Source organism: Thalassophryne amazonica, chromosome 16 (genome assembly GCF_902500255.1).
Source record: "Thalassophryne amazonica chromosome 16, fThaAma1.1, whole genome shotgun sequence".
In the NCBI taxonomy this organism is placed as follows: domain Eukaryota; kingdom Metazoa; phylum Chordata; class Actinopteri; order Batrachoidiformes; family Batrachoididae; genus Thalassophryne; species Thalassophryne amazonica.
Genome location: NC_047118.1, coordinates 55235624 through 55255242, shown reverse-complemented (window position 1 = coordinate 55255242; position 19619 = coordinate 55235624). Strand labels below are relative to the sequence as shown.

Sequence of the window (19619 nt, the reverse complement as noted above, 5' to 3'; positions counted from 1 at the left end):
GAGAAAGGTAATGTGTGTGTGTCTGTGTGTGTGTGTGTGAGAAAGGTAATTCTGTGTGTTGTGTGTGTGAGAGCGAGAGAGAGAGGAGAGAGAGAGAGAGGAGAGAGAGAGAGAGAGGAGAGAGAGAGAGGGGAGGGAGAGGAGGAGAGAGAGACGAGAGAGAGAGAGGAGAAAGGCAATGTGTGTGTGTGTGTGAGTGAGTGAGAGAGACAGAGAGAGAGAGAGAGAGAGAAAGGTAATGTGTGTGTGTGTGTGTGTGTGTGTGTGTGTGTGAGTGACAGAGAGAGAGAGAGAGAGAGAGAGAGAGAGAGAGAGAGAGAGAGAGAGAGAGAGAGAAAGGTAATGTGTGTGTGTGGGTGTGTGTGGGTGAGAGAGAGAGATGTAATGTGTGTGTGTGTGTGTGTGTGTGTGTGTGTGTGTGTGTGTGTGTGTGTGTGTGTGTGTGTGTGTGTGTGAGAAAGGTGTGTGTGTGTGTGTGTGTGTGTGTGTGTGTGTTTAGTTTAGTTTATCTTACCTTACAGCAGACAGTCTCGGGGAACACAACCACTTATTCAGGGTCTTTTTTTTGTTTGGTGTTGGGTGTTTTTCAAAAAATAAAGACAGCTCGTTTCGGTTAGGGCGGCTGAAGTAATCCATAGCAGGCTCGGCCTCAGACGTAGCTGAAGGGACGTTGACAGTAGAAGCACTAGTATGATGAACTTCAGGTTCTGTCATCTCCTGTGCGTCCTTTCCCACGACCTGCTCATTGGACACGGAATCCTCCGATTCCGACCCAACATCGACATCAATTGGCTTTGAGCCTGGGCTAACCTCTCCAGTAAAGTTGTCCTCATTTTCGCCCATTGTAGTAGGGACGTCGGGAGCACTAGCAGCAATGCTAGAAGTAGTATTGGCCACAGCAAACAAATTATCTATTTTAAAACACCCGGAAGCCTCAGCTTGTAGAGCTTTCTGCTTTTTGTCCCAAATCTTCTCCACTCCCCCCTTCCTCTTTTTACCACCTCTTTCCATGATTTATCTAGTGAAAATATATGCGCGACATGCATCCGTGTTCCCATGGACCTGCGCCACTCATCACATCAGCAGGGTTGCCAGATGTGACTGACTGATGATCTCCAGCCCAAAAAAATGCTCAAAAACCGCCTGGATGCACTAAATCTCGCCCAATTTGAACCCGTTTTTTTACCCGCAGACGGCCATCCTAAACAGTCCAATTGGGAAACTGCCCAATCTGGCAACACTGCACATCAGACGGAAAACGACAGCCTTTAGATGCATACCCCCATGTACCGCAACACATTTTTTGCAAAATCTTCGGACATAAATCCGCCAAATACAAGAGGAACATCGTAGATTTGCTTAAACAAAGTAATATTTATTATAATTTAGTTTGTTGCAAGGATTTTACAGTTTAAAAAAAGAAAAAGAAAATTACACCATATTCCAACTGTCACAAAGATGTTTACTACAAGTAAAAGGGTATATAAACTGCATGTACCTCCCTATCAATTAATAGTAAAAGTTAAACCTCAATAACGGTTTTTTGAGTCGTCACTACCTACTCGCAGTTACAAAGTAGAGAACGGGGCCGGTGTGAACTTGGGAGGGCCGGCCCACGCACGTCTAAATGTGCAGCGGCCCACTGGGCAAATGCCCAAAATCACAGATTACCAGTCCAAGTGTGCATTAATGGCATGAATGTCTCTCCGTACCTCTGAGCTGAACTCAGCCAGCTGCATGTCAACATCAGTGTGTTTCATAAAGAACACAGGACGTCTCATTTTGGGAGAAAAAAATGTTTTAGTCTGTTGTCTGTGTTACAACATTTGATAAGAGGTGTCATTTTATTTAAACAGTGATTCGCTTTGAAGTTATTAATTCCAGTCAGAGCAGCGCAGCATTTGGAGCTGTGCGAATGGAATGGAGGACAATTCTCGTTTCTTACCTGCAACAAGACAGGCGTACCAATTAGTGACTTTAATCCACACAAAAGTGACTCACGACTGATATTTTTAAATGGCTTTGAGAGGGGTTAAGAAGCGGACTTGTCACTTCTGAAAAGCAGCGAAGCAGTGAACCAACGAAGCAGTGGATCGGAGCATTGCTTCGTTGTTTCAAGCTTCAAAGTGGCGCCATTACAGAAGTAACGATGCAGCGTACACAAAGGCAGCCAGCTCTTCTTTCCACTTCTGTCCACTGCCGTACGTAGTCCTGGTTGTAACAGGCAATCCGCGGAGCTTACAAAAATGCTTTAAATCATCAACTTTCCAGCGGTTGAAATGATCCAAATCATAGCACTCCTCGCTGCTTTCCGCTGTCATAGCATGTGCGTTGGTAGCCGAAAAATGTAGCCTACCCACAATGCACCGCGCGGCCCAAGATGTGCACTTCGCTTATTGGTACGTGGTGTATGCCTCCCAGAACAACACAAAAAGCACCGAAAAAAATGGTTGAAATTAGATGAGGCATTCTTCATGTATTGTGCATAAACAACAAGTTAATGGATAGACCGGGTGAAAATGTGTTGCTCCCTGCTCTCCCTCAAGTTGGTTGAGCAAGGGCATAATAAAAAGTCATTGAACATCTGATATTGTATTGTCAAAAGTAACTTTATTGTCCCTTTTTTGCCTCCTGATGCATTGGTATGTGTGTGGGCACATCTGTTGGTAGACCTCTTACTGACTGGAGAACTACAAGCTGCAGAAAACATTTCAGTTTTTCACTTCCACTTCCTCAGTAATGACTGAAAATGCCTCCACCCCAACCCTCACCTCTCCTGAACCCCCACCCCCCACCCACAGGCTGCACACGCTCTCCATCATCATTAATATCTGGCTAACAGCTTCCGTGCGCCGGAGGAATTGTGTCAGGTGCGCCAGCAAACCAAAGGGCCTGGCCCACTTCAAACACCACCTTACACGTGGCTTTCTGCACTTTATCACTGATGTGAGATCAAGGCAGAGAATTACTTTATTCCTTTTCAGGTTTTTCACCCTTGGTGAGTCTAGAAGTGTCAAGGGAGTCAGTGTGAATATTCTGGAGTTGCATAATACCTCTAAATGGATTGCTGCTTTCAAATGAAATATTTCTTTCTGTCCTTTTGCAGATTTAAAAAAAGAGCGATGGTCTTATGGAAGGGCTGTTCATAATGATTTAGCCATTAATGACGTGATGTTTCTGTTCTCTCTACAGACTTGCCTCCAGGATACACCTACCCTGGTATTGCAATTGGCTACAGAAACGGGCCCTCCCCCCAGGATGTTCAGCTAGCTGAGCCAGCTGAACTGGATGCAGTCCAAGCGGAACCTGCTGAACATTCCCCGCAGCTTCTCTCCGGCATAGGGGAGGAGCTAGACTGCCAGGTCGTGGTTAGACCCCTCCTCTCAGAATCCCTCCCGCACGAGGAAGTGGAGCAGGAAAAAGAGGAAAGAATGATTGAAAGAGTTTTGGAGCAAAAAGAGGATGTGGAGGTATCAGCAGTGACAGCAGGCAGCTATGTTCCTGTAGAGAACGAGGGGGAGGAGCAGGAGCCCGCTGAGGATGAGGTGCTGATTTGTCCCCGTACTGAGATTCCGGTGTGCGAGGCTGCAACCTGTCCAGCCCCCCATTCCACAACGGAGCCTGAAAGGCCAGAAGCTGTCATCACATTGGTGGAGGAAGAGGATGATGAGGAGGTGGTGGATGAAGAGATGCAGGTGGAACAGGTTCAAAAGATCAGCGCGCCTGGAGAGCCGCAGTCAGAGCGTGCTACCATCATTGAGCTTGACCCCACTTCCCCTGAAGCTCCTGAGCCAGAGTCTCCAGCCCCTGAGGAAGCAAAGGACAGGCAGCAGCATGAGAATAAAATTACCCTTGAGGACACGTCGGTGGATATGGTTTGTCTTTCCTCTGCCTCTGCTTCCGTCCCTAGTCCAGTCCAGACATCCGCCACCGTGCCTCCCAAAACCCCGGTGCCCTGCTACTGGAGCCTGGAGCTGCTGATTGCTGCTGCTTTCTGCACAGATGTGCCTCCGTTTCCCTTATTCCCATTCAGCGCTCCAGCAGTTGCCCCATCACAGCCCAACCCCCACCAGGGTATGGAGCTCCTGAGTGAGCTGGCAGACCTGGAGCTTCAACAGCAAAAACACACCTGTGGGAAAGGCCAGGGTGAGGGACGGCGGGACTTACATTACTCATACACACCAACATGAAAGCAGAAACACACTTCAGCACAACGTACCCCTCTCTCCAAGTCTACCCTCCTTTAGTCAACTCCCACTCCTCCCTCAGGCCTAGCCTCCGTCACTCTGTGTTCTCTCCCGGTTTCTCCTCTCTTCCCGCTGGTCTTAAACGCCTCTGGTGGTTTCTAACACATCCCCAGAGAAACCCGCTTGCACGACTGCTTGCCGGTTGTATCCTTTGGTGTGTTAAAGGCACTTTTATTTCCTAAAAGGCTGTTCTAACGATGGAGAGGCCTCTGGAGAGGGAGAAGAAGCGAGAGGACAGGGCTCAGCTCCTAGTGAGGGGTGTGCACCTCCTTTTCTCGCTCCCTCTTTCTCCCTTATGGCTTTCCTTAGGGAACTTTCTCTGTGTGCCGCCGATTGATCCTCACAAGACCACACACACCAAAACACACACATGATTGCAAAGGCACACACACGTTAACAAAAAAGAAAAAAAAAATTGTCTTCCATTTTTCCCATACACACCAGGTTACTGAAACTTAGTGTGAAATCACGAAGCAGTCAATGTTTTCAGCATCCTGGAGCATTGCCTGACTAATTAGACCCCATTGTTTTAAAGTGCTTTTAAAAGCTTCCATGTTTTTCACAACACCAATGCGGTTTTTTATCTTTTTTTTTTAATTCTTGCAAAGGATGTTTTGTGTTTACAGCAGCATCCAAATACATTTAACAGCTCCCAAAACGGGCTTTGATAAAAAAAGGGGTATTGTGAACTGATTCAAGAGTCTTTGTGATGTGAGGCTGTGGCACATGTACGTTTAGAGTTGCAACAATAGTCCCCCCCCCCCCCCCCCCAAAAAAAACGTGCTAAAACAAGTGAGATGATTCTGTGTGTTGTTTTGTATTCATGAAAAGATGTAAGGCAGTGACACTTTGCAGATAAAGATTCAAATCTCATCCTGGGGGCCAGGGGAGAGGGGGGTTTTGGCATATAGTCCACAGACAAAACTATTGTTTTTAAAACTGCTAGTCAAATGGGCCACTTTGGTGAGGAACTGCTTTGCAATATTATGGCAAGAAGCACTGAGAGTACGTATTGCTTCAAAAACTCAAAATGCTTAAAACACTAAATGAAACACCTGGGTCACAAAATGATTCACTGAAACACACAATGTACCAACTGCTTCAGAACACCAAGTCACCATCTCAAAATGCTTGAACCATTCAATGAAACACTTGGATCAAAAAATAATTCACTGAAACGTAAAATTTGGTCATTGCTATAAAAAAAAAATTCCTCATTTCAAAATGCTTGAAGTACAAAATGAAATGGGGCAGAAAATGAGTCATTGAAGCACAAAATATACCATTTGCTTCACAACACCATACCAGATGCCTTGTTTTAGGCATTGTTTCAAAATGCTTGAAACACTAAATGAAACACAAGGGTCACAAAATGATTCACAGAAATTGGAAATATGCCAATTTCTAATGAAAACCAATTGATTATTTGATAAAGTTTGAAACACTAAATGAAGCACCTGGTTCAGAAAATAATTCGCTGAAATGCTAAATGTACCAGTTATTTCAGAAAGCCACTTTTTTCAAAATGCTTGAAACATTCAGTGAAACACTTGGGACAGAATAAGATGCACTATTTTGTAACACCGGTTGTTTCAGGAAACATTTCATCATTTTGAAATGCTTGAAATGCTTCAAAATAAGTCTTTCAGAAAATGAGTCACTGTTTTGGAGCCTTTGAAACACTAAACTGCTTCAGAAAGTGATTCACTGTTTCACAATGCTCTAAACTAAATAAAACAATTCCTTCTGAAAGTGGTTGGGTGTTTTGAAAGTTGTAAAAGAGTCAATAAAACAATACACTGTTTTAAGTACTTACAAACACTAAATTAATTTCTTTCAAAAATGTTTTGGTTTCAAAATGTTGATGTTAATGATTCACTGTGATGCACTGTTTTCAGTGCTCTCCCCCTCCCCCCAACATACACCCACACCCACAGATGTGTGTCGGAGAAGTTATCCACCAGTGTAGGAACATCTGGTCAGTGTACACTGATATGATGTGATGTGTCATACCGCCTCACTGAGTCTGCTTTCTTTCATATTCTGTGTTCAATACCATTTATCTTCTGAAGTTTATATGATAGAAAACTGCAGAATTATTGAGATTGTTATTCTGGAGGTACACACATGCACGGGCATTTTTGTATTTCTCATTTACTTTTGACATATTGCTTGGACACCTGTAATGCATGGGATGTTTTTCTTCACAGAAGAGGATCTGCTGATGTTCGATCTTCAAAGTCTCGCTACTTTGGCTGCAGCCCGTGCACTGGAGATGGACTCCTTGCAGGAAAACAGCAGCATGAGTGCAGGGCGTCACTGCCCGGCACGCAAAATCCTCAATTTGCGTCGTAAATGCAGCTGGACTCCTCGTAATGAGCCAGTAAGTTTGCAGAAATGACTTGCTGTTAAAAATATCATATATATATATATATATATATATATATATATATATATATATATATATATATATATATATATATATATATATATATATCATATATATATATATATATCATGAGCCAACCTTGAACCTTCGTGTGCATGCGTGAGTTTTTTCACGTGTGTCGGTTGCGTCATTCGCCTGTGAGTAGGCTTTGAGTGAGCACTGGTCCTCCCCCCTTGTTGGATTTTCATTGTGAGGAAAATGTCTGAACGATTGGAGCAGCGCTGAATCAAATTTTTCCAGAAACTGTGAGAGACAGCCAGGTGGAAACCATTCGGAAGATTCAAACGGCTTTCGGTGGCTTTTCAGTCGAGTGAGTATCCGAGGAATTGTGTAAGAGCTGGACATGTCACAACATGTCCTGTGAGACTTCCAACTTCCACACGTCTTTCATTACAAAATCTCCTGTAACAGTGGAATGTGCCGAAAAAGTGCTGATGTCCACCTCTTCTGCAATTTCTCTGGTAGTCAGACGACGTCCCGGATCAACACAGCGTTCACTTTGGAAATGATCTGGTCATTTCAGCCTGTCGATGGCCGCTCGGAGCGCGGCGCACCCTCCACCATTGTGCGCCGTCTTTAAACCAGTTGTAACACTCCTTAATCTGTGTGATGCCCATAGGATCGTCACCGAAAGCCGTCTGAATCTTCCAAATGGTTTCCACCTGGCTGTCTCTCACAGTTTCTGGAAAAATTTGATGCAGCAAAGCTCCAAATCGTTCCACCTCGCAATGAAAATCCAACGAGAAGGGAGGACCAGTGCTCACACAAAGCCTGCTCACAGGCGAATGATGCAACCGACGGGCGTGAAAAAACTCACGCATGCACATGAAGGTTCAAGGTTGGCTCATGCAAGCACACATGATTCAAATCCATAAAGGTCTGATACTTTTTGGACATATATATATATATATATATATATATATATATGTATATATATATATATATATATATGTATATATATATATATATATATATATATACACGAGGTCTGTTAGAAAAGTATCCGACCTTTTTATTTTTTTCAAAAACCATATGGATTTGAATCACGTGTGATTGCATGAGCCAACCTTGAACCTTCATGTGCATGCGTGAGTTTTTTCACGCCCGTCGGTTGCGTCAATCGCCTGTGAGCAGGCTTTGTGTGAGCAGTGGTCCACCCCTCTCGTTGTTTTTTTATTGCAAATAAATGTCTGAACGATTTGGAGCTTTGCTGCATCAATTTTTTTCCATAAACTGTGAGAGACCTCCAGGTGGACACCGTTCGGAAAATGAATATGGCTTTCAGGGACGATTTTATGGGGATTACACAGATTAAGGAGTGATCCAGATGGTTTAAAGACCGCCCACAACTGCTGAGAGCCGCGCTCCGAGCGCCGATCGACAGGCTCGCTGAAACAACCAGATCATTTCCAAGGTGAAGGCTTTGTTGATCCGGGACGTCGTCTGACTTTCACAAAAAGGCAGAAGGCATGGATATCAGCACTTTTTCTGCACATTCCACTGTTACAGGAGTTTTTTTCATGGAAAGTAAAGCGGAGGGACGCGCCACGGAACCGCTCATTACGCGGCACAAAACCACCTCCGTGTTGGTCTCACAGGACGGCTTTCAGGTAGATTTCAAATGGCTGTTGGTTGCTTTTCAGTCGTGTGATTATCTGAGAAATTGAGCATGAGCTGGACATGCCCCAACATGTCCTGTGAGGCTTCATCACGGCGTTGCTTTGCGCCATGCGGCTCCACCACGACGCGCGGAATTCTGCTCCTCTTTCCATGACAAAAACTCCTGTAACAGGTGGAATGTGCTCATTTCTAAATTGGACGCTGTCTTGATCCGGTATGTCGTCTGACTAGCACAGGAATTGTGAAAAGACGTGGACATCAGCACTTTTTGGCACATTGAGACAGACGTGTGGAGGAATTCCGCACGTCATGGTGGAGCCGCATGGCGCAAAGCAACGCCGTGATGAAGCCTCACAGGACATGTTGGGGCATGTCCAGCTCATGCTCAATTTCTCGGATAATCACACGACTGAAAAGCAACCGACAGCCGTCTGAAATACACCTGAAAGCTGTCCTGTGAGACCAACACGGAGGTGGTTTTGTGCCGTGTAATGAACGGCTTCGTGGCGCATCCCTCTGCTTCTTTTTCCATGAAAAAAACTCCTGTAACAGTGGAATGTGCCGAAAAAGTGCTGATGTCCACGTCTCCTGCCTTTTTGTGAAAGTCAGACGACGTCCCGGCTCAACAAAGCCTTCACGTTGGAAATGATCTGGTTGTTTCAACGGGGTTTGAGCCTGTCGATCGGCGCTCGGAGCACGGCACGCTCTCAGCAGTTGTGGGCGGTCTTTAAACCATCTGGATCACTCCTTAATCTGTGTAATCACCATAAAATCGTCCCTGAAAGCCATATTAATTTTCCGAACGGTGTCCACCTGGAGGTCTCTCACAGTTTCTGGAAAAAAATTGATGCAGCAAAGCTCCAAATCATTCAGACATTTATTTGCAATAAAAAAAATGACGAGAGGGGTGGACCAGTGCTCACACAAAGCCTGCTCACAGGCGAATGACGCAACCGACAGGCATGAAAAAACTCACGCATGCGCACGAAGGTTCAAGCTTGTCTGATGCAATCACACGTGATTCAAATCCATATGTTTTTGAAAAAAATAAAAGGTCGGTATTTTCTAACAGACCTCGTGTATCTGTGTGTGTGTGTGTGTGTGTAAGCATTCAGAAATAATAAAATAATATTAAAATTTTCTGTATGTTTAAAGGATAGAATTAACTTATATGTGGGTAAAGTTTTAACCACTTAATCAGACAAGAACAGTGTAGCGACATGTATGGATTAAAAAAAATCTGCAAGGCTTTGGTGTGGCATTCAGCAGTGCAAGTTCCTCTTGTTAATCTCTTGTTAATATTTGTTTTTTCATATCAACAATAACCAGCACTGGTGTTTCTCAGGTGTGCCCAGCCAAAGGCAGCATGGAAACAATGGATGGTCCTGAGCTTGAAATGCGTGTGAAATTGGCTGAGCTGCAGCGTTGTTACAAAGAGAAACAAAGAGAATTAGCCAAGCTTCAAAGAAAGCACGACCATCAGTGAGTATGACCTTGACCTCTTTCCTCTCAAGCTCATTTCCATCCCACAGCTCTCTTTGTCTTCAGGAATTTCAAAGTAGCGGCGGCTCTAGATCTGTTTTCTTGGTGGGTTGAGATGAGGTGCCATTATTTACTGTTGGTGTGTCAACTTTTGTTGTTAATTTGCAAAGTCAATTTCAAGCACATAAAACGTAGTTGTTGTTACTTCACAAGAACACAATGGCTCAAGATAACAATAGCAATTGTTTAAAAATAACCTGCTAAATAAATAGCAACTCTGAAACAAATGCAATTTTGAAAAATCTGGAAAAAATAACAACTTAAGACAATATCTAATAACAAAATGCAGTCAGTATGGAGGTTATTTTCTTTCATTCTTAAATGTCGGCGTGTAGTCTTACGTTTCTCAGTCAGCTAACTCAGTGTGCATGGCTATGCAAAAAAAAAAAAAAAAAAAAAAAAAAAAAAAAAAATATATATATATATATATATATATATATATACTCAACAAAAATATAAACACAACACTTTTGGTTTTGCTCCCATTTTGTATGAGATGAACTCAAAGATCTAAACTTTTTTCACATACACAATATCACCATTCCCTCAAATATTGTTCACAAACCAGTCTAAATCTGTGATAGTGAGCACTTCTCCTTTGCTGAGATAATCCATCCCACCTCACAGGTGTGCCATATCAAGATGCTGATGCTGAAACTGCACCTTTCAGAGTGGCCTTTTATTGTGGGCAGTCTAAGGCACACCTGTGCACTAATCATGGTGTCTAATCAGCATCTTGATATGGCACACTGTGAGGTGGGATGGATATCTCAGCAAAGGAGAAGTGCTCACTATCACAGATTTAGACTGGTTTGTGAACAATATTTGAGAGAAATGATGATATTGTGTATGTGGAAAAAGTTTTAGATCTTTGAGTTCATCTCATACAAAATGGGAGCAAAACCAAAAGTGTTGCGTTTATATTTTTGTTCAGTGTATATATATATATATATATATATAAAGGTAACATGCTGTAAATACTTTGTTTTCAGCAATGGAAAGTGGATCTCTTAAGTTTATATATTTTATTTATTTTGCCAAAAACGGAGTTTCTCAGTTATCGAAAGCCACAAGAAGTTAACTAGTGTCTTTCAGTTATGTACACTGTAAAACACACCTTCATAATTTAGCCAAAATGAGCTTTTCTATCTCTCCAAATTATACATATTGTTCGGTTCAGTAGAATATACATTAAACCTTATACTCCAGAAAGTACAGTCTGTATTAGGCCCCCTAATCACTAAAATATAAATATTTGATATAAAATCTACTCACTAATTTAGTTCACTCACAGTTTTGGGCAGTGGTGGGCACACTTCCAATAATCCGATAACAGATAATTATCGAAGATAATGTTATCATTATTGGATTATCTTTTTAGATAACTTTAAAAACCATTATCGGACCAATTATCTTCCAATTAATTTTTGTTCGATAACTTTTAGACCGATAACCAAAGTAAACAAAGCTGAACAGCGACAAGCATTTTTAAAATTAGTTCAGCACCTACCTGTTAAAAGTTTTGTAACAGATGGACAGTTATACCTTCTGCTAACAGAAGAGAGCTGCTTCTATGAAAAGCGTCTCTATTCTCTGTAGACAAAGGAGAAATGGCCAAAAAAAAAAAAAAAAAATCATTTCCTTTAACACCGTACCAATATGCTGGCAATATCACCTAAGTCATCCAGAGGCATACATTTTAAACTTATGGTTCAAATTTTAACCAAACTAATTTTGGACAAGTTATTTAAAATTACTGCCATGTCTGTAGTTTTATAAAGTGAAAATATCAGATATATGTTTTAGTTTTAAAGTAATGTGCTAATTTTTTAGTGTGGACATGCTGTGCTGAGCAGTGCATTATGGGTAGGATTATGTAATCTCAGTAAGTTCACAACAGGACAATTGCATTTCAGACACTCTGTTCAGGCTCCACGGACAACAGCATTAAACTCTAGTGCCTAAAACTCTCGTGAATATATTCTCTGGGTTTATAGACGTTATTGTATTTGCGTTTGTTAAATTCCACGCATTTTAAATGTAGCAGACAGGGATTATCTGGAATTTTGTTTTCAAGGCCTCTACTGCCATCTACTGGCCAGTAGTGTCTGGCAGTATTTGCCCTAAGTACTAAGTGTCTGGGCACCAGTAGATGGCAGTATTTATTTTGACCAGGTTATATCAGATGATTGTCAAATCAACTTTTTGGCTTTGCAAATGGCTTTTTTTTTTTTTTTACAGATGAGTTTAAAAACAAAACAAACAACAGCAAAAAAAATAATAATAATAACATTACAGACAGCTCTGCGGTGTTTGCACAGGCACAGTTGCGACGCGGTTAGATGCTTGTGCTTTTCAGCAGCAGGATACCCTCACGACGGCACGACCAGAATAATATCAAACAGGTTTGATTTTCATAAGACCATACGATCGGCGATCAGGAGGTGGTCTTGAGATTTAAACGCAGCTGTTACTCCATGTACAACTACACGATGCAGATGGCGCTGATTAACCTGAAACTCGTCCAAAAAATTCCTGCATGAAAATCATCTCGCACAGTGTAAGCACATTTTACTACATCATAAAACATGCGCACATTCCACTCTCCACATCGCAAAACATTTTTGCGATGACACTTCCAGGGCTCCGGAAAAATGCCTGTTTTTACAAATAAAAAAATGGAATATTTTACAAAAGCACAATAATCTGTAAACACCAACACACGACAGACGTCACATTAATGTGTTGGTTTACATAATGAATGACTGAATCAGTCAGTGTTTAGCAGAGGCACGTTTACCCAGAATCCTTTGCGATCTGTCTGTGTTTGTTAAAAAACCTCAGAATTAGTTCATTATTCAACATTAAAAGATATATGCTATATTTTAACTTTGTACAAATGACAGAATTGACATTAATGGAGTTATTCAATCGGTATTAATGTTATTTATAAATCAAAACCATAAGTCAGCATGACTTTATTTTTCAAGACCTCCACCTGACCGAAGCGTTGTGATTGATAGAGAGCTGGGCCTTATGGCTGCTCTCAGAGTGCCTCTGTGCTGGGAGCTCTGTAGTAAACAAGCGCTTCCAGCAGGGGCCGAATGTTCAAAGACGAAAGTGTGGTCTCATTGTTTGGGTCTGTTGTTATTTTTAATATTACTAGAAGCTATTATGGCATTAAAACTTAAATTTGTTTTATTAATAGTTGTAAATGTACCAGAGACAACATTGGAATTTATCTGTTATCGGTTATCTGTAACTTCTGATACATTTTTGGGTGGTTTATTGTTTTATCTTTATCGAAGATAACTTTTCAGTTATCTGATATCTGTTATTGAAGTAATTTTTTGGTATCTGTGCCCACCACTGGTTTTGGGGATCTTTCTGTTCCATAGCGAATAAATGGCATGTCACATGAACATCAGGATATGCCTTTGTTACATCATGATCGGATCTAAATTATTTCTCTGGTCATTGGGTTGGTGTGTACCTTGGGGACAGCCCTGGATTGTGCTTATTTCACCAAGTTCTGATTCCTGGATTGAGCTATTTGATGAAGAATCTGTTTCACACCAGTAAAATGAATAAGTAGAAAATGCAAAAATCTTGGACAGCACTGTTGGGCTTGGTCGTTCGCACTGTTGCCTCATAGCAAGAAGGTCGTGGGTTACATTCCCACCCCGGGCCTTTCTGTGTGGAATTTGCATGTACTCCCTGTGTTTGCGTGGGTTTTCTCCAGGTGCTCCGGCTTTCTCCCACATCCAAAAACATGCATGTTAGGTGGACTGGAAACTTGAAATTGACTGTAGAAGTGCATGTGGGTGTGAATGCATTTGTCTGTCTATATGTGGCCTTGCGACAGACTGGCGTCCTGTCTAAGGTGTACCCCGTCTCACGGCCCATGACCCTTAACTGGTGTAAGCGGGTGTTAAGAGACTGGTGTGAATTTGCTCAGTTGATCTTAGAAAAAGTGTATAAACAATATTTCATGGGTGCTATGGAAACAGAGCGCTACACCTCCAAATTACTCAGAGAATGATGGTGTGGTGAAAAACAGGATTTTAAATGACAATTGTTAATTTTTAGGTAGGCCTAGTGAAATTCTTGTGGTGTGGATGATAGGGGTACAGCCCCCCCATTCAGTGCCTCCCCTTAATAGAGCCGCCTATGTTTCAAAGGGACGTAAGCCCTGATACATTTGCATTCACGAGAAAGTCTATCCTTTCTGCCTGCCTCAACCAGTCTTGTTGTGGGTCTTGTGTGTGTTTCATGGTGTGTGTGCAAGCAGGAAGGAGGAAACACCTCGCAGCCCCGCGCGACGAGGACCTGGGCGGCCCAGAAAGCGCAAACCCACCCTCGTCACGAGCACAGCTTCCTCACAAGAGAGCCAGAGGAAAATCAAGTGAGTATCACTCAGCTGGCCTCCGTAATCTGGCTGCGGTTCAGTCGAGCCTGACAAGTCGCTGTGTCCGATTAGCATAGAGGGACCGCCTCTCACTGACATAACAGGAAATGGGAGAACACGGCTGAACCTTGACCTTATGAATCCTCTTTAAACTAATGCATTAATTATATCATGCCCTAAGTGTGTGAGCTGCGTGTGTAATAAAGTATAGAATATTAGGAATATTTGTGCACACTTACAGATATGAATGGATGAGTGCTTTAAGTGGTTTCCCTCGTGCCATCTGAGCTCGGCTGAGCCACGGCGTGTTGGGGAAGGGTGGGGGCTTGCTGCTGACTGGGGGAGATGACAGGCAGAGGATGTAATTAGAGTACTGTGAATTCTCCTGTAATCTGTCCTAGCAGCAGGAATGTGACACACCACTGCCACTGTGGCCCCACGAGACCACCATAGGTCACAAGGATAACATGACGGTCATCCAATCCTGGCGGTCAGAGATAAGCTGACATTTAGGGCTTCGATGCTCTTTGCATTTACGAGAAAAACAATTAGTGGGCGAGGAATAGAGAAGGAGACACAGAGATTAGTTATTCAGGCAACAAGCGCCCCACTTCAGTGCACGCTTTGCTTTTTGTCTGTCATTCTGGCAACGGACTCTGCACTGATAAACCATGGGGGATAACGGTTTGTTGTCGTGCTTCAATTTGTCCTGTCATCAGCCTTTGGAAAGGCGTAGTGCAGTAAAAGTCACCTCGCTGTGCTCTCCGTCTTCTCGTTTTTCCTCACTGTGGTTTCCGGGCAAAGGTCCACACAGTGTTCCCAGCTGCCCTCATGTCACCTACACTCTCCTTCCACCAGTGCACCCCTGCCCCCTCGCCAGGCCAGCACTGATCCGAGCGGAGACGCTGATGCTGCGTGACAATGACACCCAAATGGAAGGGGTAACAGGATGGGGGGCCCTGCAGTGAAGTGCAGCGGAGGGGAAGAGAGGACGCCAGCGTGGAGTCGGCGGGGTTCTTCGCTGGCTACACTGCAGCAGATCATGTTTTTATGTCTATTGTGTCAAAATTTGACCTGCAGGTAGTGACACCTTACAGCGCTTTTTTCTTTTCCCAGCAACAGGAGTGTGCCCTGTGGTTGTTCAGCAGATCTGTGCACATACGACATCTGAAAGAGGAGTAATGGTCCCTTGTCACATTGCATGGCAGGATTATATTTAAGCTTTCCTCTCGCAATCAAAAGGCAACTTCCATACGAAAATGAAACCAAAGTGGAAGTGCCAAAATCTTGCAGTTCCTTGAATGGCCACATGTGAGTCACTTCTCACAGACGCCCATGTTAAAATCTCTGCCTTTACAGCAGAATAAACATGTTTATGTCCTGGTACAAAAATAACTAAATAAAAAATTCAGTTTTCAGTTCAATTTATTACATTTATATCGAGCCAAATCACAACAAAGCTGCCTCGAGGTGCATCAAACAAGTAAGGTCTAACCTTACCAACTCCTAGAGCAAGCACACAGGCAACAGCGGTAAGGAAAAACTCCCTCTGATGATATTGAGGAAAAAAACCTCAAGCAGACCAGACTTAAAGGGGCAACCTACTGCATAGGCCATTCTAAGAGTTACAAGGTTTTAAAAAGTTTTTTTAAGTTTGGAGAAATAGAAGTCTGCTGTTAACAGTTTCAGGCATGGGATTTCCGCCATCAGTCCAGCATCTCGCTGTCCACAGACGCCACTCTCATGTATTTTCCTCTGCAACCTCGACAGATTAAAAAAGGGCAGAATTGATCGGTCAGAAAAACCACACCTAAAGTATAATTCATCAACATTAAATCAACAGGAAAGCAGAGAGAATACTAAGGTGATTGCTAGCCTAAGCTTCACGAACAGACACCCCGAATTTAAACTGAAAACTGAATTTAAAAGTACAGAAGCATAGTTTCCATGCTATGCCAGTATGCTAAACCATACGAGAGGGAGAATTAATGCACCTTAAGTCTACACTTCAATCAATCAATTTATTATATAGCGCCAAATCACAACAAACAGTTGCCCCAAGGCGCTTTATATTGTAAGGCAAGGCCATACAATAATTACGTAAAAACCACCAATGGTCAAAACGACCCCTGTGAGCAAGCACTTGGCGACAGTGGGAAGGAAAAAACTCCCTTTAACAGGAAGAAAACCTCCAGCAGAACCAGGCTCAGGGAGGGCAGTCTTCTGCTGGGAATGGTTGGGGCTGAGGGGAGGAGAACCAGGAAAAAGACATGCTGTGGAGGGGAGCAGAGATCAATCACTAATGATTAATACAGAGTGGTGCATACAGAGCAAAAAGAGAAAGAAACACTCAGTGCATCATGGGAACCCCCCAGCAGTCTAAGTCTATAGCAGCATAACTAAGAGATGGTTCAGGGTCACCTGATCCAGCCCTAACTATAAGATTTAGAAAAAAGGAAAGTTTTAAGCCTAATCTTAAAAGTAGAGAGGGTGTCTGTCTCCCTGACTTCTGTAGAGACTTGAATGTCTCTACAGAATCTGATTGCTTTTACAAAGCAGGGGCACGATAAGAGAAAGCTCTATGGTGCGTAGTCTTTTTTTCATCCTATGGACACAAAGTAGTCCTGCACCCTGAGAACGCAGAGCCTTGGCCGGTACGTAGGGTTTACTTAGGTCAGCTAAGTAGGGAGATGTTAGTCTGTGAATAATTTTATAGGTTAATAGGAGAACCTTAAAATCAAACCTCACAGAGACGGGAAGCTAGTGAAGAGATGCCAGAATGGGTGTAATTTGATTGAACTTTCTGCTTCCTGTCAAGAGTCTGGCAGCAGCATTTTGAACCAATTGGTGACCCCTAATGCTGGACTGTGGTAAACCAGAAAATAGAACATTGCAGTAGTCCAGTCTAGAAACAAATGTATGAATCAGGGTCTCAGCATCAGCCATAGACAGGATGGGACAAATCTTAGCTATATTCTGCAGGTGGAAGAAAGCAGTCCTTGTAATATCTCTCATGTGGAGGTCAAAGGAAAATGTGGGATCAAAAATCATCCCAAGGTTCCTCACTTTGTCAACGTGATGTATGTCACACAAGCCTAGGTTAAGCGTTAGCTGGTCAAACTGATGCCGATGTCTCGCTGGACCAAGAACCATCATCTTAGTCTTGTCCAGATTTAAAAGTAAGAAACTGCTCTCTAATTTCCCCCGATCATAACAACAGTATGGGGTTAATGGAACATGTAAGGACTCTGTGCTCCAATATTTCAACTGACTAAAATGTTACTTTGAATTTGTATATGCTGTTAGCACTAAGTAGCAGGTATTGAGAGCTTGGAGATTTTTTAACCACTGTTACTTCACAGTTACTAAAGCAATATGCCAGTCATAATTTTTTATACCCCTTTCCAAGCCATCTGTTATGAAAACCACTGCACAGACCACAAAGAATATGCCTTAATAAAGGACCTGACTGAAGATTAGCCTGTTAGCGTCAGCTTGTTTGGTAACTCCAAAATGAGGGATGTGTCTGGCCTTTATTCATCCTGCCCAGGCCACGCTGGTCTTGCCCACACTCCACCTCTTTATCCATTTATGGATTGGGTGGGAGTTAGGTGGAGTCAGGCATTGCCAAGATGGTGACATTTGGACCTACTCATTTTACTTTCAAATGAGGTTCTCAGAAAACCTATGGATGACAGACCGCATGATTTGTCGAGTCCATATACAGATTATGGCCATGTGTCCATAAAGCTTCTTTTTTCCCCAACAGAAATGTGTTCAGAGAGTGCCCACAAATGCTTCATCCCAGCAGTTTCAGTGGAAAAATAAAAAGCTTGGACATGGGTTTTAACAATAAACAGCTAACAACCAGTGTTTAATGTATGTGTCAAGGACCTGGACCAAAAAAGGCTCGACACAAATGCAAGACTCACTCAGGTGTTTAGTGTGTAAAAAGAGTTTTACTGAAGAATCAGGCAAAGGTCAGCACATGGGTAGACAAGCCAAAATCAGCAACAGTTTCCAAAACATAGGACAAGGCCGAGGTCAATAACAGGCAACAGGTTCAGTACACAATAACACAAAAAATTCAAGATCAAGAACAAAGTACAGAGGATTTATATAACAGAAGTGATTAGGGCAAATGAGATACAGGTGTGGGAGGACAACCAGGAAGAGGGCGTGGCAAACAAAAGGGACAAGACACACCCAGATCCTAACCACCAGACAAGAGAGTGTAGTCAGACAAACACCAAGCAGTCCAAAACCAGAACACTGAGAAAGACTACAGAATACAATGAAAAGACGTAAATCCCCACATAACGCGACCACCCACATGACAGTATGGTAATAAAAAGTACACACCCTCAGCAAGGATTAATCATCTGTCCAGTCTGCTTTCACAACTGAGTTTTTTTTTGTCTCTATTGTGATACATTTTGAGTGAGAAATCAGCCAAAACAAACCTTTCCTCCTTGTTGCATGGAAAGGAGCTGCAGTGATGTCACGGCATCTTTCTGAAAAATTGAGGCATTTTCAGTTTAAATGTGCTCGGAGCAGCCCCACAAAAACAAGTGGTCCATTCTGAAAAAAGATGCTGGGTGCTGTATTTTTCTGGAGGCGGTTGCATGTGGTCAAGATATTGTCATCCAGCATTAAAATGCTATATGGACACAGGGCCTATGGTCATCACACTGTAAGTCACTGGTGGTCGCGTACAGTGATGGAGGGAAGCAGGTAGGAGCACAGGCTGTCCTTTACCGCATTCTGTGAGCACCAGAGGGAGAATATGTATGTTTGCACATGTCACTTTTAAAGCATACATACACAAAATGCACAAAATGCTTATATGTATGTACAGATCTGATCACATGGGGGCCGGACAGTCTGATCGCACACAGCACGGGGAGGGGCATGTCAGCTGATCACAGCACACTGACAGCTGGATGACAGACACAGAAACCACCGCCAGGATAGTTATATAAATAATTACTACAATACCTACATACCATTACATAACAAATAACGAAAATGAATGACCACATAACACAGAGAGAGACACATTGGTCTGGTTGCTGAATGGACACGGGGGCATGTCCGCTCACAACTGTGGCTGTAAAGATCTCTGCTCCTGCTCTGGCCTGCAGCGGCTGCACACAGCACCTCGTCCATGTCTTTGTTGATTTCAGGCATTTTTCGGCACTGATTACAGGCCAGCGATGGTAGCGCAGAGATGGTACCAGTTTCCATCTGGTAATCAGAGAGTATGGGTTTGAATCCCGTGAGTAACATTTTTTTTTAACCAGGGTTATTTAACCGTGGAGTTATGTATTGTGTCCCCTTTTATGTATCATTT

The 19619-nt window shown here is 42.9% G+C and overlaps 1 protein-coding gene across 1 annotated transcript in view; it reads left to right on the top strand.

Annotated features, from left to right (window-relative positions):
* The window catches only part of LOC117527681 (BAH and coiled-coil domain-containing protein 1), a 179275-nt gene that overhangs the window by 116861 nt on the left and 42795 nt on the right, over positions 1–19619 (top strand). Inside the window, exons 11-14 of the mRNA XM_034190135.1 lie at positions 3193–4146; positions 6458–6630; positions 9662–9798; positions 14147–14263. Of these exons, the coding sequence (XP_034046026.1) occupies positions 3193–4146; positions 6458–6630; positions 9662–9798; positions 14147–14263 (1381 nt within the window). The remainder of the gene's footprint in view (positions 1–3192; positions 4147–6457; positions 6631–9661; positions 9799–14146; positions 14264–19619) is intronic.